The sequence below is a fragment of the Aristolochia californica genome, unplaced genomic scaffold (assembly GCF_029961685.1).
Source record: "Aristolochia californica isolate CCGP_79_NKW_82.1479 unplaced genomic scaffold, dmAriCali1.0.hap1 SCAF_11, whole genome shotgun sequence".
Taxonomy (NCBI): Eukaryota; Viridiplantae; Streptophyta; class Magnoliopsida; order Piperales; family Aristolochiaceae; genus Aristolochia; species Aristolochia californica.
The window spans coordinates 599,658-625,284 of NW_027181782.1; the positions used below are offsets into that span (position 1 = coordinate 599,658).

The window sequence follows — 25,627 nt, forward strand, 5'->3', positions numbered from 1 at the left end:
GCCCCGCCCGCCCCGCCTGGGTCTTGTGCGCGGGCGCCTGCGCGCGGGCGCCTGGGGCCATGCGTGCGCGGGCGCCAGGCGCCATGCCTCTGCGCGCGGGCGCCAGGTGCCATGCCTCTGCGTGCGGGCGCCAGGCGCCATGCCTCTGTGCGCGGGCACCCCGCCTGGAGTCTTGCGGGCGCCTCGCCTGGAGTCTTGCGTGCGGGTGCCCTGCCTGGAGTCTGGGGTGTGCGTAACCCCGCTTTGCCTGCCTGGCTTGCGTGCGACTTGCCCACCCTTGTGTGTGCTGCGCCAAGGCATGTGCTAGGCTTGCCGGCGTTACATCCCAAACTTGGATGGCTGCCATACGCGCTTCCTCTGCCGTATGCGCATTGCCTTTCCTTGTGCTGGAGCAGTGTGGTGGGCATGTGGGTATGCCGTCTGGACTCGGCTGGTTGCCCCTCGTCTCACATAACGTATAAAGTTGATTCAACAAGGAGCATGTTGTAAAAACTAGGCCCCTCCATCCCATCTCCTATTATACCATATTTATTTTTGGTAGAACTCTTATAATATAGCATGAGGCGTTCTGAACTTTCATATATTGTTTCAGTATAACAAACTTATAGACCTCTGGTTTCATGAATTAAGAACTTTACTGGTGGAATTTTGTTGGACTGTTCACCTTCTTTTGCGACTGTTCACCTTCCAGGTGTGAATTGTTTTTTCTTTTTCTTGAGGTTGTTGTGTACTCTAATATTGTCTATCTGTTTGACTTTTACAATTTAGGTTCTGAATGGTGCTCAAGTAAGCTCGTTCATCGCAGCAGGATCCCATTTACTGAAGTCGATCTCTCAAAGCCATTTGCAATTCATTTACTAGCACTGATTTGATTTAGAAGCCATTTAAGTAAATATACTAGATGCTATTTCCCACCAAAGAGCAGCGGTTTGAATCACCCATGGCGTTCAACAACCGCCGGCGTACGAGTCGCACCAAATCTGGTAACAAGAGGAAAGAGTAGACCATGATCGCACACACAATTCATATAATATATACACTAGTAAAGGGATTGGTGTCCTCCGATCACAAGAAAAAGATTAATAGACTTCAATTAAATGGAGAAATGGTCCTTTCATCCTCTCCGCTTCATTATTATATGCTTTGTTTTACCACTTAAAATGTCTTTTGATCGGTTAGAATCAGCTAATGGGTCCTTTTTATTTTTAAGATATGATTCACTTTTAATATTTAAATTCTAAAATTTCTGCTGAGAATGAGAAAAAATTGACGGTAATTAGTATTGAGAAGACTAGAGCTAGAGTTACAAGATCATGAAGATCAAAGCTTTAAAAATTTTATTCAAATGATACTCCATGTTACAATTGAGATAACTGGTGGTGTCTGTATAGATACAAATTGATGAATTGAAGAGAAAATCACCGGAAAAACTCCTACGGTCTATCCTTTCAAATTTCCCGCGAAGAGGGAGGCAACCATGTCTCCGTAAGCATTCTCGGTCATGTGGATTCCGTCCCAGGAGAGGCGCTTAGAAGGATCACAGCAAGCTGAGGTTCCAGTTTCTCCACACATTCTATTGGGGTCGAAATTGTAATCGCCTCCCGCTCCACAACAAGCTTGGAATCGAGACTGCTCGTCGAAACCCATATCCTGAGCGTTATCGAGAATCTGCAGAGCTGCATTGAAGTAATCCGCGTACTGTATGTTGACGGAAGGGAATTGTTTCCTCAAGCTCTGAAGCATCTGTTGCAGCTGGTTGTTGTGGAGCTCTGCGAAGTCGTTGTAGTTTTTTAGGCACCTTCTACTATCGTAATCGGAGGGGTTGTCGCTGCGGAACGCTGTGAGATAACTGGGAACGCATCCGATGGGGAAGTTGCCGGGCACAATCAGGTGACGAGCCCCATGCTGGATCACCTTTGTAGCCGCATCTTTTATGGTTTGGACGATAAGTGGCACGAGGGGAGTAGCTTCTGCAATTGTTTTGCCTTGGAAGAAGGCGTAATTGTAATCGTTTCCTCCGATCTCTCCCACGAAGAAGAGGGCCGTACCGAGCTTGGCGGTGCATTGTTCGGGCGTAGAACAGAGAGACACGAGGTGGGTTTCGAACCAGTCGAGCTGCACGTTGAGGGAACTCCTGGTGTATGGCATGATGATGCCGGCGCTCTCCAGGTAGGAAACGTCGAGGGCAGTCGCTCCGGCGACGGCGAAGTTCACCCCGTTAGCGAAAGAGGCGTTACGATCGAGGTAGGCGTTGAGAAAGGGGAGATGAAAGCGCTGGGCGATGAAATCGATCATGAGCCGGCCGTCCGAGCATCGGCCCGTCGGCCTCCGGAAGTATGTTTCTCCGTATGGCAGGCGATTAATTGCTGCGAAAGGTCCCAGACCTTCGCGAATCAGATTACCGGTGTCTGCAATGGAGTCTCCCAAGCTATAGATTGCATCAAAACCTCCAGAACGAGGTGAGGTAGCAGAAGCAGCAGAATCGGGGAACCAAAGGATTGCAATGGCGAGGACGATGATGGCAATAGCTGATTTAGAGGAAGCCATTGAAAGGAAGCAGGAGGAGTAGTGATACGACGAAGAGGGTACTAAGGCCTGGATTTTATAGAGCCCGTTTCAGTATTTTAGCTAATCAACAAAGAAGAAGAGAATAGGAAATTCTTCGAGCAACTCCTACCAACATCCATTGAATTTTTTTTGACCTTTTTCAGATGAACTCCTACCAGTTTACAACTCTTCTTTGTTTCCTTCCGTGATGCATTTGATGTGATCTGCTATTTGCCTGCACTGTTTTTGGAATTCAAAATGAGTTGTCTTTTTTGTTGTCCTTACTCTTACATTACCATTCAAAATGGGTCATCTATTATTTGTTTAAAAGAGGTAACTTAACTAGGAAAGTAATCTATTGCTATTTCAATAAACACTAACAAGAATGAAATTATTGCTGCAGATCAAGGCTTGCAACAGCCACTGTGCACTTTACCGGGATCCAAAAGAGTTGAAGGCAAGGCAGATAAGATGGATGTAATTTCGTTACTTCGCACAATCTTTTTGTCCAATCAAGGGGCTGGTGAGGTAGCTTGTGATGTGAAGCTATTACCATGGGTTAGTAGCTTGGTCCAAGTGTCATGAATTTTTAAAGAGTATCAATGTGAATTTGTGCTTTCAACCACATTAAATTTGGTCTTGCTACTGGCTGTTAAGTTCCTTTAGACTCTTGGGCATTAATGTATAATCCTACTTCTATTTCAGTACCACATTCAGTCGTGGCATGCTAAATAGACAGATGGGTTCATCAATTTTTTTTTGTTAATTCTTCAATTTTTTAACTGTATGTTGTTGAGTATCTCCCATTTCAGTTTTGCAATGTACTCTGTTGTATCTCACAGCAGATGGATTTAGTTATCGTATATAAGGGCATTATTGTAAATTTGTATCTTATAAGGGTATTATTGTAATTTCTGTTTTAAACCTCTATATCTATGTATCGAACAAAAAATCAGGGATCAATTTTGATCTCTTGTTTCGGGAAATCTAAATAAGCTTTGGAAAATCTTGTCATGGTATTAGAGCTTGGGTGGCCTAGACATTTATGCCACATCTTAGGTCCAAAATCAACAACATTACATGCAAAGGAAAGGAAAGGAAATGAAAGGAAAACTAGGACTAATGGAGGGAGAAAAAACATAAAGAGGAAAAAGTCGTTCCACTTTAGGCCCCTTCGCGATCATCGTTCCGAATACTTGATCCTGCACAACACAACTAGATCGAGAGAAATGGACATTACAATTATTATCGACCAATTGACCAATATAAATAAGATTTGTGGAAAGGTCAGTAGACACAAAAAACATCAGTGAAACAAGAGAAAAAATCACCAACAACACTTATAGGCACATAACTGCCATCAACGGTGTTAATTTTCTGATTCCCATCATAATCTTGGACATTGGAAAGAGAAACAACAATATTAGTTATATGATTAGAACCTCCAGAGTCAAAATATCATGACTTAGAAGAAACTTTAGGATTACCTGAGAGCCCAAAAGTAGAGAAAGCAGAAATGATCGTCTGTTGTACCATCTCAGGAGTGAGTATGGTCGATAGAGCGGAAGTTGTAGGTGCAGCAGGAACAACCGGCGAGGCAACAGGCAATGCAGTAGAACTAGAGGCACCAACGTTGTTGGTTGGCAAATTGTTGTTGGTTGACTTACCAGTATCAATTTGAGGGGGAATGTTATCGTATATAAGGGCTTTATTGAAAATTTGTATCTTATAAGGGCATTATTGTAATTTCTATTTTAAACCTATATATATATATATAAAATCAGGGATCGTTTTCGATCTCTTGTTTCGGGAAATCTAAATAAGCTTCGAAAAATCTTGTCAGGTTCATGTTTGTATATCAGTGTATAGTAATAAAGAATCGTGATTTTTTTCTGCTCTCTTGTCTCTGTGCCGTAACAGCTGAGATTCTGCCTAAGTCTCATTTGTTTCTTAACTGCAAGGTGGGAAGGATGGTTTACATTGACTGCTTTTGCGAATCCAGAAATTCTTCCTGATTCTAATTAAAATTTGATGAAATAAAAAATGATCAAACTTATAAGACTGAAATTAATAAATTATAATTATTTCCATGTCTTTGTGTGTTTATTGTTTTGTGCCGATTTGATATTGCAGAAAAATGATATAATTAATTTTTTTTAGTTTAATCAAAACTGTTTCGTGTCTGTATCGTTTTTGGGTTGGATAATTTTTATTTAATTTATTTAGATTCTTTTCATCTTTAAAACTATTAAAAAAATAAAAGTCTTAATTACTCACTTTTTGTAAAGTTTATTTATTTATTTTAATAATTTTATTATTATTATTTTGTTATTTTTATATCACACAAATATTAGAAAATCATACATATTTTATGTTGCAAACTCTTGGAATTCAATAGTATTAAGTTCATTATAATATTTTTTATTTATTTTATAATTTTAAATATATATTGAGCTCCAACTCGACTCAAACTTGAACTCACTTATAATTTTTGGACTTCAGTTTTAGATCAATTTAAGGTTTGAAAATAAGCTGAAGTTCGAAGTTTTAAGGTCAAGCAAATGTCACGCGAAGAGGTTCAAGTTTGGTTGGACTTGATGCCACCCCAAGCCGTCTCTAGTTGTCACTATGGTGACTAGGGAGCGGTTAAGATGCCACCACCACCAAAAGCTAAAACACTTTCTTGTAGGTTGTAGCCAGAGAGATTTCTCTCACTCACGTTCATCTTCTGTCGGTCTTCACTTCCGTCGTAGAGAGATGGCGGAGAATAGGTACTTTCGGAATGACATGTTGGAGTTCGTTGCCAAAACTGAGGATATAAAAATATAAACTGAGTTGGTTTAGTCCTCAACAAAATGGAGTAGTTGGATATAAAAATCATCACTTGTTAGAAGTGACACATACATTGATGTTTCATAAAAATGTACTGTTTTTATATTATTATAATTTTATAATTCTTAAAGACCATTTTAATATGAAAAATATTTATTTCTTAAAATTTATAAAAAAATTTAAGACCCTTAAATGAAAAGAAAAAAAATAAAAAAATTTAGAAATAAGAATAATTAAGTAATTTTAATATTTTTGTTAAGATCCAGTTATGATGCTTATATTTTTGTCCATTAGATTTGAATAGTATTTACAAATTACCCAAAAATCAGCCCTAATAGAAGTCAATACAAAAAATGAAAAAGGAAACATATCCAATAAAAGGTAAAATGGAGAACATAATTTCTTATACCCTGAGGAGGGCCCACGTAGCACCAAGGAAGAAGATGATCCGAGGTGGGCCCCATCTTCGTCTTCTCCCCAGCGGCGCTTCTAATGCGAACAGGTCCGACGTCAGTCCCCTCGTCGGACTTGGTTGGCAACTACGTAGCATTTAAACGCCATTAAAAACTAAATAACAGCAAATACGGGGTTCCCCAGATTCTGCAGTTAAAACATAATGAATATGTTAACAGAATTATCTAATCTGATGCGGCAGTTATTCAACGACAGTACCTGGCGATTCCCTTCTCAAGCTGGCTATGCTTTACATTAAAACGAAGGAGAGGTTCCTCAAAGCGGTTAACAAGCAAATAACAGAATTTTGAATTTCGAATGATCTAATATGATGCGGCAGTTATTCAGGCATCCCAACCGATTTGGAAATAAAATTCGCTGCAGTTGTCAAGGCATCCCAACCGATTCGGAGACGCGTTAATAGATTTTTTTATCTTTCCTATTTCATCTTTTTTCCCATTTTACATGTGGGCCCCGACTTCGTCTTCGTCTTCTCCACAGCCGGCGCTTCTAATGCGAACATGTCGGACGTCAGTTGTGTATAAATTCTGACTGGTTCAGACAGAAGAGATGACTTCACGGCTTAAGACAAAAATATGACTTCACACTTCAGTCCAACGACAATTGCAGTGCCACTTCCAGCAGCCCTGTCGCCACCACCATCACCTCCATTGCCATCACCAGCAGCCCCGTCGCCACCACGTCAACCGCCAGTGCAGATTCAGGTGCCGATTGGGTTCGAATTCGACCCAACCAATGTCGAATTGGTTTGTCATTATCTTCGTAAAAAATTGATGAACGAAGATTTTCCGTTGCGTGAGGTCCTCATCCATGAGGTTAATCTCTACCTCTTTCATCCCAGCACCTTGGCACGGAACTATCGATCAGCCAGCGACAACCAATGGTACTTCTTCACACCTAGGGAGCGTAAGCATATCAATGGAAACCGCCCCAATCTAAAGGCCGCCAGCGGTTTCTGGAAGGCCACCGGCTGCTTCGACAAGATTAAGCACCAGGGTCAAGTTGTCGGCCGTAAGAGGTCGCTCATCTTCGATGAGGGAGACTCTAAGCATGGGATTAAGACGAACTGGATCATGCATGAGTACGTCTACGATGGGTTCACCAAAGATAATAAAAAAATGTTCCATTCTTGGGTTTGTTGCATAATTCACTACAATGGAAAACAAAAGTCTTCGTCCAGTGAGCCAAATAACTCATACTACGCCCCAGGACCATCCGCTCCTCTACAGATTGGCTCCTCGCACTTGCCCTTGCCAGCTCCAGTAGACACATTGCCACCTCCAACCTCAGACTCCTTGCTCACCCAAATTCCACAAGTTGTTGCATATTATTCTAGCTGCTGCCCTGTTACGAGTACCACACCAATGAAGGAAGTCTACCACTCTGATACACATACTGGCACGACGACAATAGATGCCTTGTCAGACTTCTCACGGGTCACTGGCCTCTTCGAGACGGACTCTGGTTTCTTCGACGAGAATTCCGATGATTTCCTATGCGACCTCGACTATCTCTTACAATAGAATTTTTTTAGATGGAAGTCGATCATTATTTCATTCATTTTGTACTTTTAATATCTTCTTCTCCATGTATAAAATAAAAAATGGTTTATGTGTAAGCACTGGAAATTTCTTTATATCAATGAGATAATCTGTTGCTTTTGAACAACTTAATATGTTCTGGGAGGTCCAGATTCATTATTTGGTTAGAGTCACTAAGACAAACATTGAAAAAACTGTTAATAGAAGGTTTTTTTTTAACTAAAAACATGGAGACAGAGAGAAGAATCAACAAAGAAGAAGAGGAGGAAAATCTTCAAGAAGGGAGAGTTCATGAAAAGAGAATAGGGATTGAGAAATTTCAGCACTTAACAACTTCCTCTTAATCACTTTTATGTTAGGCTTTTTTTTTTGTGGCAATCATCTGCGTGTTTTCTTGTGCTTAATTGAGCTTCTACTACAAAATTCAGGGACTAAACTAGAGATGGGACCCAAGATGGAAAATGAGACTTTTGGAGATTATATAAATTCTACCAGTGAGATAATAATGGGTAATCAGCAGACTATACCAAAGAAGCCTTTGATTCACAAGAAAAATATTGAGACTGGTGGTAGTGCGGTCACTGTTGGTCATCAGAGTAGTATTTCAAGAAAGTTTTCTTCTTCCAAGAAAAAAAAATTCTGAATCAAAAGTGAAGAAACCAGCAAAGGATGTCTATGTAAGAGAAAAGGCTGAATTGACCGCAGCCAGCTTGGATGTATCTTCAGCTGTTGAAGCAAAGACCTTGGATGGGTCTATTGAAAAGGTGGTTGAGGCAAATGAGAGACAGCACGACTCTTCCACAGATGCAGTGGCTGAAGAAAGAACAAATATGTGGCAAGTAGAATACTCTATGAAATTGTCAGGAACTAAGACGTCCATAGAAGCTACAGAAACATTGGCTCATTCAGACAACGATCAGTTAGTCTTGACCTCCAACTATTTAGGATCAAATAAATTAGAGGATCCCTCTGCAAGTGAAGCGAATGGGAATCATTTGAAATCATCCTTAAAATCTTCAAGAGGGACACTAAACCGTAATGTTACATGGGCTGATGAGAAGAAACCTGGGGATACTAGTGATGGTAAGCTTTGCAAATTTCAGGAAATAGAGAGCCACTGTGAAAGAAAAAAGAGCTTGGAAGCTTCTGTTGGAGAGGATGAAAAGATGATTATTGAGGCTTATGCAGCCCTTCTTCTTGCATTCCTATCAACAGAAAGGTATCTTTGAGTGCCTTCAGATTTCTGCTGATGTGGCTCTCTTTTCCAATTCTACTATAATTATGTTGACTTTGTTTTGTTTCAACAGCACAAAAGTCAGGGATGCCATTGCCAACTATCTCCCTGATCACAATTTGGAAGTTCTTGTACCTGTATTGGAGAGATTTGTGGTAAGCTTTGTTAACCTTTTTGTATCATATTACTGTTCCATGTTACTTTTCCCTAAATGGTATTTGTTTTGCTTCTATACACTCTGGTTCATGCCAGTGAAGGAAAAGAGCATTTGTTGAGGTGATTCCAGCATCCTCATGATAAACCTATTAGGATCCATTTTAAGAAAAAAGAAGCTATTATAACTGATGATCAGGTTCATGCCTTGCTGACATGACAGAGGACTCTAAACACTCAGAACAGATTCTGTACATTCTTCCTTGTCTCTTATGCCCTTGCCCTCTACCTTCTATCTTACGGTACAATTTATTGTCATAACCGGAGAATGACCAGACCAGTGGGCTGCAGTGCCTCCTGACTGCCATTTTTTTTTGTGCTAATTCTTCAATTTTTTCACTGTATGTTGTTGAGTATCTCCCTTTTCAGTTTTGCAATGTACTCTGTTGTATCTCACAGCAGATGGGTTCACGTTTGTATATTAGTGGAATCGTGATTGTTTTTCTGCTCTCTTGTCCCTGTGCCGTAACAGCTGAGATTCTGCTTAAGCCTCATTTGTTTCTTAACTGCAAGGTGGGAAGGATGTTTACATTAGCTGCTTTTGCGAATCCAGAAATTGTTCCAAATTCTAATTAAAATTTGATGAAATAAAAATGATCAAACTTATAAGACTGGAATTAATAAATTATAATTATTTCCAAGTCTGTGTGTGTATGGCTTTGTGCCGATTTGATATTGTAGAAAAAATATCTAATTAAATTTTTTTAGTTTGATCAAAACTGTTTTGTGTTTGTATATTTTTTGGGTTGGATAATTTTTATTTAATTTATTTAGAGTCTTTCATCTTTAAAACTATTAAAAAATAGTCAACTTCGTGGAGAAGGATGCTCAGAACAGGTTATTTGTTCCCATATTGCTGTCTCTTTGTATTTATCACTCTACAATCTTAACAATATTTTTTTCTTATTTGGCCAAAAACATTCTTGCTTTGTTTCCTTTCCTCTTTACCTTGAGAGAATAGGGATAATTAGAGTCATATACTTCAGCAAATAAGTAATATGTTAAACTTACTAGACATCAGACTAATTTTTTATTGGCTTATTAAACCGCCATCGACAAACAAGCATTGGAAAAAGTTTTGCCTTTTTCAGATGAACTTCTACCAATTTACAACTCTTTGTTTCCTTCCACGATGCATTTGATGTGACCTGCTATTTGTCTGTACTTTTTTCGAAATCCAAAGTGGGTTGTCTTTTTTGTTGTCGTTACTCTTACATTACCATTCAAAATGGGTTATCTATCATTTGTTTATTTTGAACCAGAGGTAATTTTAGACCTCTAAAAAAAATTATTTGTAGACCAGTTTGACCCCTTTTTTTTTGCTCTGTCAATATGCTTGGTAAAGCAGGTAATTTCAGCCACCATATAGTAAAATGTGGATCTATGTTATTCTAACTATGTAGAATGTATACTCTCCCTTCTTGCACTTCAGCCCTTCCATTTACTGATGTGAATGCCGTTTTGAATTAGCAGCTTTGGCCTAACCATCTATGTTGCTGCCATGGTTCCCCTCATGGGAAACAGAAAAAAAAATTTGTTCTGTCCCATGACACCTCTCTTTTGCCCTTCCTAACTTGAGGGTGCATAAGAGATGCTTCCAATGCATAAACTGATTATACTTGATTGTATTTTATGAAAAAGTATGAGAAGAAAGAGTGGACTTCTAGGGGAAAACCCTTTGGAGATTTTTGTCTTTCTTAGATCAGATTATGGTTTTATTTCCATTCCTTGGCATCATATTTTCTGGTTGGCCAATTCCCTTGCTTAGGTTGGAGACATAAATAGTATGGGTCAGTCAGGACCCTGTTGGACCAACTGCCCCAGGCAAGTCTTCTGAAAAAATGGCCTGCTCTGGCAATGGCATTGACATCAACTGGCTGGCTGGACTGGACTGGACTTCATAAGTAAAATTTTCACTAGGAACTTGTATATCAGCTTAGTACATATGATTGCCAGTAACTAGAAAATTATATATTCATTTGACCAAACAAGAAACTGATGAAAAAGAAACAAGTGTAATCTTTGACTACTGAATTCCACTTTTATACTTGCTTGAAAGTACTGAACAAATCAGCATTCTCTCAGTGTCTTTTATCTGGAGATGCATGTCAGCTTCCCTTGAGATGTTTGTATAATTTTACCCTCTTCAACAAGAGTCAATTTTGGGGTTAGAAACATCTCTTCATTCTTTATCTTGATGTCAGCTTAGTACATATGATTGCCAGGAACTAGAAAATTATAGATTCATTTGACCACACAAGAAACTGATGAAAAAGAAACAAGTGTAATCTTTGACTACTGAAATTATTCAAAATAAAATGTCTAAAATATTTGTAGGTCATCATAGTGGAAGCCTCAAAGAGCATCCAGGAAACTGGAAGAGTTGGAAACCTACAATTTATAGCAGTGATGTAGCTACACCCAGAAAACCAATCAGATCTCTAACTGGAGCTGCATCATTCTTTAAATCTCCTTCCTCAAAGGTAGCTCATTCAATGTATATTGATCATTATCTTTTTGATAATGAATAGATTTGTTCATCATTTGTGTTGCTACTGCAACATTCCTTCTTGCAGATTTTTTAACCTCATTTACATTTTTTCCCCACCTTTATCCCCTAATTGTTATTGTGACCGTCCTCCATGATTATTCAACTGTCAAGGTATTATGACAAGTTCTATTTTTCTTTTTCACAAGCAGGTGGTGATGGATACACCACTGTATGACTCTCCTGTGGCCAGAAGAAGTTAAACAATCAGTGCAGGTACATATTCCACATTTAAATCTTTAATACATAGAACTAGACCTGATTTCTTGGTGAGATTTTGCATAAATATGATATTTTTTTCATTCTTAACAAAGTTTACTGGCATCCATCTTGATAGAACTCTACATTTTCTTTGAAGCTTTTTTAATCGAGGGATTCTTATGTTATTTGCTGTGTTCACACCAGAGAATTGAGTCACTGGTTGGAGGATCCCTTAATTCACTGGTCTATTGCAGCGTATCAAATGTGAAAATTTTCATCTTAAAAAACATCCATCAGTCCCATATCAGAGAGCATTTTTGTTGAACGCTGCTTTGATCTGACTTTTAGAATGCAATTACGAGATGTGATTCATTTTTGTGCCCGAACTGGCTGCAGAATGCCAATTAACGCATTAACTGCTACAGTTCATGTCACGAGTTAACGACAGAATGAAACCCCTCCCATGTTCTGTTTCTTGCAGATATTAAGTCTCGTCTAAGAGTGAATTTCAGTGACAAGCCACTTTTCACAAGCAGGAAATGTTGATAACCAGCCATCGTTGAGACCCAGGCTAGTTACTCCATTAGAGTTTCCTTACTCCAGAACCAGTTCTCAGTTCCCATTGCAGGCTGCAACTAGTAATTGCGAATTCGCAATGCAACAGTGTGAACTCATTCCCAGGCCTCGTACACACCACTGGTCACACTAGGGAGTCTCCGGCAATCAGCTTTGAAAGTGGGAGAGACGGCAATCAGCTGACTCAGTGGCCACAATGAATTTGAAGGAATCAAAATGAATAAGAGATTAATATTTTTTTCCCAATTAATCTTCTCTCTCGAAGATGCATTTTTTGAGGTTTTCACAGTTTCTCTACAGGACAGGTAAATCCTGAAGCAAGAAAACACTGGGCAACAATACCCAGTAGCAAAAACAGGTTTCTCAAATGGAATCATTAAGAAAATTTAAGAATATCAAAAGGCAGAAGCGATGTTTATTCATAATGACAGATATAACATGAAACAAAAGTGAAGGAACAGCTAAAAACACTAGTAAAAGGGACGCTCTGCAGAAGAAAGATGGACTGATAACAATAGTTTGTAATGTAATTTAACAGGGGAGATAATTGTCCTGGATTTACTCTTTGAAGGTGTCCTCGGTATCGATTTGCTTATCTTCCTTAACATGTGAGTGTTCTGCTGTGATTTCTGTCGGCGCAGCTTCTGCTGGTGTGGCTGTGTCTTCTGCAGGTAGGGGTGGCATCGAGCCGAGCCGAGCCCGAACCTGCTTATGTTCGAGTCGAGCTTGATTTAAATATTTCGAGCCGAGCCTCGTCTCGAGCCTAAAATTGTTATGGAGCTCGAGCCCAACGAGTTCGAGCCGAGCTTCGAGCAGAGCTCGAGCCTCAACATACATTTAAAATTTTTCAAAAAATATATTCGAATAAATGTATATAAAATTATGCATACATTTTACATAAAATTGAGCATGATCTCTACATAAAATTGGGCATAACTTATATATATAATATGTGTATAAGATTGGGCATAACCTCTACTTAAATTTTAACATAATCTATATATATAATACTTGTATAAAATTCGGCACGACCTCTACTTAAAATTGGGCATAATTAATATACATAATACCTGCATAAACACTCCATAAATACTCCATAAAATTGTCTATACATTCCATAAGCACTCCATGAAATTGTTTATACACTCCATAAAATAATCTAAACACTCCATACACTGCATAACATTATAAATAAACTCTATACAATAATCAAACACAACAAAATTAAATAAAATATCACTATCAATTTACAATCACCCAAATAAAAACTATAAATCCTTTAAATAAAATCCTATTACTATTACAGACTTATTAGAAAATTACAATAAATATTTTAAATTTTTCTTAGGAAAGTTAAATGGACCTCTTATTGCCTTTTCTAAGGAAATAAATAAAAATTAATAATTAATCTAATATATTATTATACTTATCGATAAATTTTTAATCACATAAAATGTCAAACACAAAATTGCTATGAAAATTGCCTCATGCTCAAAGTATTATATCATCAACTGTCAAATACTTATTCAAATTTTTTCTATATGGTTTTCTAACCCATCTTGGCAAGAAAATCTTACTTGGAAAATTATATGATTTTTTAAAAATAATTTATAATTAGAAAAATATTTTGAAAAAATATGAGGCACTAATGGTCCCTATATTTCAATTAAAAATGTCTTTTCAATATTTACTGAAAAAACCACTAATAGTCTCTAGAAACGTATTTCTACTAAAATATCTTTTCAATTTATTTAAGAGCCATGAGGAAGGGACAAAGAGTTTTTTTGTTCCTTGTTTCTGATCTCGCACGTAGGGATGGCTTTGAATAAATTATATATAAAATTATGCATACATTTTTAAAAAATATAATAATAGGGGAGGTTCAGGATTGAATTTCAATAGTGGATTAAAATGCACCAATATTAATATTTTTTACTCCAATTGTTGTCTAGCTTGTTTTGTAATTTTTGAATCTGGCCATAATTTATTATGGCCTCCTTAGTGCCCCTAGATAAAAATTTATATTCTAGGAAAAACTAAAAATATTTTTCTTATGATACATATTCCCAAAAAAACCTTTAAATAAAATCTTATTACTATTAGTGACTTATTAGAAAATTACAGGAAATATTTTAAAATTTTCTTAGGAAAGTTAAATGGACCTTTTATTGTCTCTTCTAGGGAAATAAATAAAAATTAATAATCAATCTAATATATTATTATACTTATCGATAAATTTTTAATTAAATAAAATATCAAACACAAAATTACAATGAAAATTGTTTCAAGTTAAAAGTATTACAACATCAACTGTTAAATACTTGTTCAAAAATTTTCTATACAGTTTTCTACCCCATCTTGGTACGAAAAATCTTACTTAGAAAATTATATGATTTTTAATAAAAAATTTCAATTAGAAAAATGTTTTAAAAAACATGAGACACTAATAGTTTATAGAAAATTATTTCTATAAAATTTATTTTTAATTTTTTCCAGAGGAAAAAGTTTTTTTTTTTTTTTTTTTTATTTTATGATCTCGCACGTGCGAGATCATCTTCTCGCGAGGAAGGGGGAGATTATTTCTCCCCTGTTCTGGTTTTCCGCCGAGACGACGCGGAGGGAAGGGGGTAACGGCGTCGAGGAGGACCTATCGTCGGGAATGACGGCCACGACGGAGTCAGCGGCGACGGAAGCGGTGGTGACGGAAGTGGCGTCGACGGAAACAGAGGCGACGACAAGGAGAGGAAAAAATCGAACGGACGGCCACAGAGGCGGTCGGGGAGCAGCTGCGACGGCAGTATAGACGCCGGCGAATAGCTACGACGGCGGTAGAGGCGGCGACAACAACCGATGGGAGGGGTCGGCGGTGACGAGGGGGGAGGAAAAAATTTTCCCCCCCTCGCTCTCGCTCTCGCTCCCGCTCCCACTCCCTCGCTCACTCGCTCGCGATCCCGTTGCCGATTCATACCGATCCGACTCATTTCGAGCCGGCTCGTGAGCCGACGAACCGAACCTAGCTTCGGTCGAGCTCGGCTCGTTAAGGTAAACGAGTCGATTTCGGTACTCGAGCTCGATAAATGATGAATCAAACCGAGCCGAACCGAGCCGGCTCGCGAACCGTCTCGGTTCGAAGCCACCCCTATCTGATCTGGGTTCAGTCTCGGAGGACTTGGCAACAGGCTCATCCGCTGCGGGGACAATTTTCTTGATGGTTCCAACTTTAACAATCTTGCTCATGAACTTGTATTCCCAATCCTGTAAGGCTTCTAGCTCAAATGGGCCGAGGCCTGAGATGTCTCCCGTCAAATCCTTCTCTTCAAACGACATTTTTGTTAGAGCCCTGCTGGCGTCTTTGCCGGTGAGGAGGGCATAAGGGCCACCAGGTCCATAAAACATTCTGTAGCAGTGACACCAAAAATAGAGAGAAAACACTAGGATCAGTAAGATATTCAGATGCAAGCAGAGCACGATTATATTACAGGAATGGGGCTGGCAATGGTTTCTCCAACAATGAAATTGAATGAGTAAACTAGAACAAAATAAGACGCAGCAAGAAAATCAAACCAGCACCAAAGAAGCAGCAGAGCCTCTTAAAACAGTGATTTTCAATTGTTCGAAGTTGCTGCTTCCACCTTGGGTTGATGTTCTCAAAAAGACTATAATCACTAGAAAGTGAACAGCCATGAACAAATGAAAGCCCTTTATACAGTTACCAAAACAAATGGATTCCATTTATAGTTCATAACACAAATTTTCTGGAATATAAGATCCACCTTTTTTGAGGCGACTACCAATAGTTCTGGACATTCTTCTACAAGTATAAAACACAAAATGAATCACCCATTTGAAAAATCCAATATAATTATCATCCTACAATTTAAGCATCAATGTAGTTGCAGCCAGCAGACTCAAAGCTATGACTCCAAAAGCTTCCTGTAAATCACAGAATCCTACCAAAAGACAGATTCTTAACCGAGAGGAAACAGCCGTTTAAGCAACCGGAGGGAGGGATCGCCTTGCCCTTTGTCTTTCTTTCACTGTAATTTAAATTTTAAATTACAGAGCTATTATCTAATACAAAAGCAATCTATGCAGAAGAAAAAAGACAACTGAATTAGTGTGATGGGAATTCCTCCAGTTTTAACTCCTTTCATTGAGTAATCTTCCAAACGGGGCATCTTTCCCTTGGAAAACCATGCTTCATCGAGGAAAGGCAGTGATGTTCCAGCCATATTCGAGGAAACTGTAAGCCTGCAATGGAAAGCTCAAAGCCATTTGCAAAACTATTCATTTACCTGATGATCCTTGCAAGGTTATCACTGATTTGATTTAGAAGTCATTTTAGGTATGCTGCTGCTTTGCCAACTCCGGTAGCTCTCAAGTTGTTGAAGTCTTCCTCTTTCTACTGTTCAATGTAGCATCTAGCTTCCAATCTCATCTTCCTCTTATGCTTTGAATGAAAAGAGCTGCTCTTTGACACAGTGCTTTGAAAGGCACTATTTCATACCAATGAGCGGCGCTTTAGGTCACTCATGGTGCTTAACAACCGGCGGCGTTCAAGTCGCACCATATTGGGTAACAAGGTTCTTCGATTTTTATTGATTTTTGTGCTTTTTTTTTTTTTTTTTTTTTATAACAAGCATAGTGCTAGGGATACAAGATCATAAAGATCAAAGATTTTTTAAAAATTATTCAAAAAATATTCCATGTTACAATTGACATGACTGGTGTCTGTATAGATACAAACTGGTGAATTAAAGAGAAAAACACTGGAAAAATTCAACTTTGACTAATTTGTCCGATTTGAGAAAACTAAAAACTATCTGTAAATCATGTCTCTGTAAGCATTCTCGGTCATGTGGATTCCGTCCCATGAGAGGCGCTTAGAAGGATTAGAGCAAGTGAGGTTCCAGTTTCTCCACGCATTCTACTGGGGTCGAATCGTAATCGCCTCCCGCTCCACAACAAGCTTGGAATCGAGACTGCTCGTCGAAACCTAGATTTTGCACGTTATCGAGAATCTGCAGTGTTGCATTGAAGTAATCCACGTACTATATGTTGACATAAGGGAATCGTTTCCTCAAGCTTTGAAGCATTCGTTGCAGCTGGTTGTTGTGGAGCTCTGCAAAGTCGTAATTTTTTAGGCTACTTCTTTCATCGTAATCAGAGGGGTTCCAGCTGCGGAATGTTGTGAGGTAACTGGGAATGCAACCGATGGGGAAGTTACCGGGCACAATCAGATGATGAGTTTGTAGCTGCATCTTTTATGGTTTTTGTTGAAACATACGATTCTGTGATGTATAATTATGGTTGAAGAAGATTAAAAGGGTCAGAAGAAATAAATTGAGGAATTTAGAGAAAGAGAATTAGGATTATGGACGACTCTCAAAGGATAGAAATAGGTGATAAAATATAAGTAGGAACCAACTTTAAATAATTTTTGGGTGATGTTTGTCGTTCACAAGACTACCAAATAAGAGGGTAATGGGGAATCACCAAAAGATAATATTGGGGCCACTATGTGCTTTATTTTCCTAAAAAATTCAAAATTTTTTATCATATGAACCAATGCGGACAATAGTCAGCAAATTATGAAACCCAAGGCAAACAACAAAGGAGTTCTTCTTTAATAATAATGTCTCAATCTAAGAGACACAATAAAAGCTACGGTAACTAGTCAATGCCCAAATAACACATACCAAATATATTGTCATATAGCAGGGGATAATGTGTAAATAGTAAAAGTTCTTAAGAGAAATAAGGACACATGAGATAATCTACAACAAGTCCATCCTTGAATAAGGAAGATGTGCACCAAATAATAAGTTGAAACTGAGTAATAAGTTGTTCCAAGTGTGAATGCTATTTATTTATATTTAAAGAAACTCTTCGATTTATACGCACAACAAGGGTAACTCCCTGGTGTATATATTTTATAACCAACTTTTATATTATCAAAATTTTGGGATTTTTTTTAAATATTATCAAAATTAGGATTCCTTTTTATTATCAAATTGTATGGGACATACTTTTAAAAAAAAGATATTCCAGGAAAAAGCCTTTCATTTTCTTCTAAAGATACCGTATTTCTTTCCTTCTAAAGAAAAAAGCCTCTCATTTTCTTGTTTCTTTCTCTTCTCACACTTTTTTCTTATCAGAAATAACAGAGAAGATATATTGTTCTCATGTGAGAGAACAATCAAAGATACAACATTTCTTCACTTTTTCTTCTCAATTTTCTTTTCTGTTGTTTTGGTTTCTTTCTCAATCCCCCTCTTTTTTTTGCCTGTTTTGGTTGCCTTTAGACCTTTAGCAGTAGAAGATGAGTAGAATTATAATCCTTTATACTAATAACTGTTTGGGATTGATTTGCAGGGCAAAATAGACTTTGTGATAGTCTTCTTAAACAGACAACTGTATTCATTTGGGTTTCTCTGCAGAAATCCAACTCTTCTTCTTTTGAAATTATGTACTTATAATTCTGCATTGTAATGGAGAAAGATCCTGTCAGAACTGTGAAGGAAGCTGTGTACAAGATCCAGCTTTCACTCCTTGATGGAATTCACCATGAAAAACAACTCTTTACTGCTGGGAAGTTGCTCTCTCGTGCTGATTACCATTGACTCTTTCGAGATTAATATCTTCGTATAAAAAAGTCAGATTGAAAATTGATTAAATAGGCAAAAAAAAAAAAAACAGAATTAAAGATATTTATTTTGATATATAATTCTTTATATAAAGTTTAATCTTGATGGCATAAAATGGGTCAAAATTTAAAGTTTTCTATTGTCACATGAAACTTTTTTGTTGCTTGACCTTTGTTGCTTCAAATGGTGATTTCTCTTTCTAGAAAAAAAATATGATTTCAATGATTCATTTTGAGTTGGAAACTAGACTCAAATATATTTCCAACGGTATATAATTTTCTATTTAAAACATATGGTAAGAGAGTTAAAAATCCAATAAAAAAAGGAATTAGGAAATAAGATTAAAGGAAAAACAAGAAAATCCTCTTTTTTCTTTTTCTTTTTCTTCTTCTTCCTCCCTTTCTTCTCCAACTTATTCTCCTTTTCCATCTCAAATCATCGTCTGCTCTGATACCAAGTTAAAACTTAAGATTTCATGATGTATAATCATGCTAGAAGAGGATTAAGTGGTGAGAAGAATAAGAGTGAAGAATTTGGAGCAGGAGAACGATGATGGAGAATTAGGGTTATGAACTTGTCCAAACCCTCCCCCTTAAGTTGTATTTATAGATATCAAAAGTACTAGTGTTATAAGAATACCCTTCACCCTGGTAAGAGTAAATAAGATACATAAATTATAAACTAATTACATCAGTGCAACGCTAATTACATCATATCTTACATATGTAAACATTTTATCCAAAGTTAGGTTATTGAGGGTATGTTTGTACGAATAGGAAAGTATAGGAAAAAATATCTTAGAATAAAATTTCAATTAATTAAAATTCTCCAGTATTTATGTCATTTTTGGGGACAGAAAATATTTTCTTTTTTATTCTTCTTACCTTTAAGAAATATTAAAAAAATAAAAAAATGAGTTATCTATTGTTCCAATAGATTTGGTAGGAAATTTTCCAATGAGAAAATTAATCAAAGGGAAAATAAATTATTAAAAGTCGATTTAAGATGATTTAAGATACATAACTACTCCATCAACTTGATATTTTTGCCTTTGCATATAAATAAAATATACTTTAAATATCTAAATTTTAAATTTTATAAAATATTATTATCTCTATTTTGTTATTTAAATTAAAAAATAAGTATCAATTGTAAGTTTAACACTAAAATACATACTAAATCTGAAAAATATTATTTTTATTTATTTATAATTACTCTATTTTTTCTAATTTAAATAAATTATTTATTGAGATGCATAATAACTACTCTAATGAGCATGATATTCATTAAAAATTTAAATAAATAGGAAAAACTCCTAAAAGTTTATATTTTTAATCTTTATTAACAATGTATTGTATCTATTTAGTCATTTAAAATAAAATATTTAAATATTTATATAAGTGTCGAATAAAATAAAATAAAATATTAAATCCAAACGTTATTCCATTTTTTATTTTAATTACAACTTAGTTTTAACTTAAATAATTGAACCGGTTCGAGTTCGCGGACCACTGAACCAAATGTCCAATTCAAAAATAAATAAATAAATAACCCTGGACTTACTGTAAGATTTTTTAGTAAATTTTAGATTTTTTCCGGGGTAAATAAAATCTCGGTAGATTCCCTCGCAAAAGTAGAATCTGCCGGATATTTAGTGATATTTGGACACAGTGACGGTTGTGGTTTTATGTAATATCTGACGTGGTGTAAGGCGGGCCCCTCATTCTTTTGCCACGTCAAGGCGCATTTTACTTTAACCTATTATTAAATCGCGGTCTTAAGCGATAATTAATATCTTGTTTGTAATATAAAACAAAATTCCAGGAAAAAAGCTACACAGTATGGAGACCGCAAGACGGGAGAAGGGAGAGAGAGAGAGAAGAGAGGGAGAGGACGATGGGGGACGGAAGATGAAATCTTTCAGTCTCATTTTGTGTATCTGATACTTGGTTTGTTTCATTTTGATCGAATTCTGCTTTTATGATCGTTAGTTGACTTTTTGGGGTGTGTTCATTTGCGATTGCTCATTTCTTTACTTATATTTCTTGGGTTTTAGATTTCGTTATCTTGATCGAGCTTTGCTGATTAAGACTGATTGATTACTTGCTCGAGGAAAGAGGAAGGGGAAGGAGACAGGTAATTCTTCTTGGCTTATATGTGTTTTCTGTTTTTCTGTTATTTTTATGGTAATTGGGTTACAATCACGCAGAGAAGGAAATAAATGTTCAAGATGATAGAGCTTACTCTAAATCCCCATTTTTGGGGAGTCTAGGTGATTAGAAAGAGGGCCTCAGATTTGCTTTTTTCATTTTTTGGTGCAGGAAAGATTAGTGGGTTTGACATATAGGATACTATAGTTTATGGGATGCTTAAGGAATATCACATGGGTTTTAAAGACATTCTCTTTATGTTCATTTGTTTTTATAAAGATTTGCTTTGTTGTTTACTATCTCAAGAATAGTTTTGTTTTGTTGATTTGCTTTTGCTCATAGAAATGGTTTATTATCTATTTATTTGATTATTTAGATACTCTTAAAAGGGAACATTACAATCTGGAATTCCCATATTACATTCTGCAGGATTTCGGTCCTGAAAGAAAATAAATTGTGGAATTCGGTGATTTTTATGGGGTGTAGTGCCACAGAAGTGTGTTTTGTGAGAAATTTTTATCTTAGAGCTAGTTTTTCTGCAAGAAATTGCTATTGTGTGAACAAAACAAGTTGGAGAATGTTTGCTCTTCTAGCTTCCTCACAGTGGTAGCATTTCATTGTTCATTGATAACTCCATAGAAAATGAGGCTTTTTTAAAGATAAGCTTTCTGCAACACCACAGCCGTAGTAAACTATATTTGGCATTGTCGATGCTGAAAAATGTACAGGATAGCCTGCTTTAAATTTCCTGTGCTGTTTTAGAAGGACATGATGCTCTCACCTATTCATGCGAAAGCCTAGATTTTCCACTTACTGGGTTTGGCAAGATTTGCTTAGAGGGGATTCAGAGACATTAAACATTGAGTTAAAAATCAAGGTTTTGTGGGTTCCCTGAAAAAAAAAAAAAACTAATGATAGTTTTCCTGTTTAGTGATAAAAAGAAATTATTTTTTAGAAAAAGAAATTTCAAACAATAATACGGTTGACCTACAGAATAAATGCTGAGGAGCAAGAGATGTGGGACTTGTGCACGCCCATAGATAAATTAGTAGCCTCATTTAAATCTGCTCAACATATGTGACTACTTGGGTGCTGTTTTCTATTTCTCTAAGATCTAAGAATGTTAACCATCAATCTTCTCTGCAAATGCATTCTTAATGGTCCATAAACTGTTAATGGTTGTAGGAAGCTGCTCCCTTTACTAAAACCGTCTATGTTAGTCTGACATTGATAAAATCTTTTAAACTTGCGTGCCATTTTCCTTCTATTTCAGACCTTCTTCTTTTTTAAGGGATGTTGCTTAAATATTCATTAGCTTTCTCTTTTATTTTTTAATTTAAGTACACACTTCCAGAGTGGATATTTTAAACCTAAATGCTACTTACTCTGACCGTGGATTCTCTTTTTTCTTGATTAAATTTTATTACGAAATAATTAAAATTAAGAAGAATGGATGGTCCATTCAAATAGGAAAACTGTACAAATTTTCTTCACCTTTATAGTTTACACAAAATTCTGAAATTCCTTCTGAATATTTCAGCAAGTTTTCAAGATGGAAGAGAGTGATGCATCGGTGAAGAGATGGGAAGACATGCAGATTGATCTTCTAGTAAAAGTATTCCAGCAACTGACAGTAACAGAGTTGGTTTCAGGCATTTCACAAGTTTGTAGCTCATGGAGGTTGGCCTGCACGGATCCGATACTCTGGAAGACTCTTGATCTTGGGCATTGGAGATCTAACTATATCAAGATTCCCTCTTCGCCCTACATATGGGTGGCCGATGAATCAAATAAGGAGCTTGCTCGAGTGCTGAGAATTGCTGTGGGTCTCAGCTGTGGCAGCATAAATTGCATGATCTTCCATTATAATCTGTACATGAATGACAAGCATTTGCTGCATGTTGCTGAAAGGTATGTATCTATTTTTAATACACTATGGTTAAGCTATGGAAAGTAATTCTACTGTACCACATCATCTGAAATTGCTCCAGTCTGACTGGATGTCATCAAGCTTCAAGCAGGCCTTCTGTCAGGCTTACAATATCTCAAAAGGCATTTTTTGGAGAAAGGCATGATTAGCTTCATTAGAACCAAGCAATGTTGGCTTCACAATATAGCAAGTTCTTCAACCCTCAACCGTGTTATGATTCCTATATCTACTGTCGTTTATGCTTGACGGGTGCATGTGGCCAATCACGGATCCTTAATGATTTGTCTCACAACTTAAATGAGTATTTTTTTCACTGTATGATTTATGTATTTACAGAATTATGCATCTATTCCTTTTACAGATAGAGGTTACTAACATCTTTCAATTTACCTGACAAAATTTCTGTGTTTTCTGTTGATCATTTTGCTTGTGTGGGAAGACATAGGTTCTGATAGTAGGTAGTCAACTCCAAAGCCTTGAACAGTAAAGAGGAATAACTGAAGTAAAGAGTACACATTTTATTGCAGATCTCCACATCTAAAAAGGCTTGTTTTACCGGGTTGGAACTTGATTACAAAGGATGCCATGATCAAGGCTATTAACATGTGGAGGGAGCTCGTGTCTCTGACAATGCCTAGTGTCCGTAGCCCGAGTTATGTCATGGAGCAAATTGGCAGAAACTGCGAGAACTTCAGCGAGCTCAAGATCATGGGCCCCTGTGATGCCAAATTTGTGCAGGCTATAGCCACTTTCGTCCCAAAGCTGAAGGTCCTTAGTCTACGGTGCTCAAAGTTGTACATGGAAGACTTGTTGATGATCTTGGATAACTTGAACCACCTACAGGTGTTGAATATTTCCCATTGCGTCTTAGTTGAACTGAATCCGCCACCTGATCCTCCTAGGTTCATTCGGAAACTCGACATGCCAATTCTTGAGAAAGCTTCAAGGCTACAGTCGTTCATGTACTGCATGCAGGAGACATGTATTCCATGTCAAAGGGCAATTGCTGATGATGGTATTATGAGGTGGTACAATTATGAGGATTGGTTCTGGAGCACAGATGAGGTCAGCTCTCTTGCCCACTGAGATTGTTTAGCTGTACAGAGTACTGGTTTTGTATTTAGCATCTGGGTATGGAAAGTGAAACAGCTGGTGTTCTTTGTAACTGGCTCTTCTGTAACTGTAAGAAACGTCTGTTGCCTGTTGTTTCTCCAAACTGGAAGCATTTGCTTTCTGTAATTCTCATCTATGAAATAGAATATCTAACTTATATAAGTTTATGTAACTTAGAGAAGTGCCAGTTTCCTGGATGCATTTCTACTTTCACTTATGAGTAGTGTTGGGTAAACCTTGCACTGAAAATTATAAGTTGCTTTCTAGGGCGAGCAGAATATGCCATATTTTGAGCTATCCTCAAGAGTGTTCATTGTAGGGATTTAAACAGGCAATAATTGGAATTTGGAACTAATAAAAGTCGACTCGGTGTGTGACGTAGGGTCCCTTGTTGGGATCATTGAGCCACTTTAGAGTCCAAAACGAGACAAGGTCTAATTGAGTTAAGCAGCGGTTTGCTTGAATCGTCCGAGTTAGACTTTGGGCCAGGTTTGACTCAGTTAAATCTCTGAAAATTTCTACCAAGGTGTTATGACTTAAGAAATAGAACACAGTTTGGATCCCTGAAATTCTTAAGTAGACTACTTGAGTTGAGTAGAGACTCCGATGGAGGATTTGAGTCAGATTTGGGCTGGGTCGGAAGGAACTCACTCATTGTTGAAGATTTAAGTTCAAGTCTGACCCTGAACCCCTCACCTAACCCGTTTAGTTTTAAATCTGAGTCAACTCAGTCAACTCAGGAATCGTGACACCGGGTTCCGACTCCCACGCACTGCGCGTGTCTTAAAGAAAGCGCGAATTTTAAATCCACTGAGACGGAAAGCAATTTCCCCGTCAAACCCCGTGCGAGTCTCGCTAACACCCTCTCCACGTCATCGATATCCATGCTCTCGACCATTCTGCTGCCACTATTTAACTCTTGTATCTGTCCTTCAACTGAAATGACTTTAATACCCTTAAAATATTCAAAAAGACCCATAACAAAAAAAAGCAAGCCTCAGCACCCAACTTTTTAATTCAAAACCAATAATTCAATTTTCCCCTTTTGAAAATTCGAAATTTCTTTTATCCTATTTTTTATTTTTTATTTTGTTTTTTTAAATTGAAAATTTTCAATTATAATTTTTTTATAATTAAAAATTAAGAAATAAATATAGCAAGAATGTGAGGAGAAAAGAAGCATAGATCATATTAAATAGAAATTAATAATATTTTCATTTTATTTTTGTCAAATAATATTAACAAAACAAAAGTAATTTTTCAATTAACTTCATCCACTTAAAATTAAATTTATTTATATATTTTAATACAAATATAATCTTATTTTAAATTTTCATTATACTAATAATTTAAACTAATTTCCACAATTTTTTTGCACTTAAAAATAATAAGTTTAATATTTTAAATGTAAACATGTGTCTTTATTAATAGAATTTTATATTAGCTTGATGCATCCTCTTGAACAATCTTAAAATTGGGTTAATACTTAAATAATAAAAAAAATTAAATTAACTATTTTAAGCTAAAATGCAGTCAGGTTTTTCACAAACAAATATATTATATTTATATTAAATATATATTATCTTTTTTTATAAATAAGTTTTAATATAATAATATTTTA

General features: G+C 36.8%; 3 protein-coding genes across 3 annotated transcripts; 2 read left to right on the forward strand and 1 right to left on the reverse strand.

Annotated features, from left to right (window-relative positions):
* Positions 1 to 1,440: 1,440 nt before the first annotated feature.
* LOC137944464 (GDSL esterase/lipase At1g28590-like) lies at positions 1,441 to 2,547 on the reverse strand. Its single transcript, XM_068790151.1, has one exon. It carries the CDS (start codon positions 2,545 to 2,547, stop codon positions 1,441 to 1,443), a length of 1,107 nt encoding a protein of 368 aa, XP_068646252.1.
* Positions 2,548 to 6,428: 3,881 nt separating this feature from the next.
* On the forward strand, positions 6,429 to 7,376 carry LOC137944465 (NAC transcription factor 32-like). The gene has a single exon (XM_068790152.1). It carries the CDS (start codon positions 6,429 to 6,431, stop codon positions 7,374 to 7,376), a length of 948 nt encoding a protein of 315 aa, XP_068646253.1.
* Positions 7,377 to 20,673: 13,297 nt separating this feature from the next.
* LOC137944549 (F-box/LRR-repeat protein At3g48880-like) lies at positions 20,674 to 24,166 on the forward strand. Its single transcript, XM_068790232.1, has 4 exons — positions 20,674 to 20,762; positions 20,870 to 20,949; positions 22,504 to 22,874; positions 23,421 to 24,166. Exons 3-4 carry the CDS (start codon positions 22,516 to 22,518, stop codon positions 23,977 to 23,979), a joined length of 918 nt encoding a protein of 305 aa, XP_068646333.1. The 5' UTR covers positions 20,674 to 20,762; positions 20,870 to 20,949; positions 22,504 to 22,515; the 3' UTR covers positions 23,980 to 24,166.
* Positions 24,167 to 25,627: the final 1,461 nt, after the last annotated feature.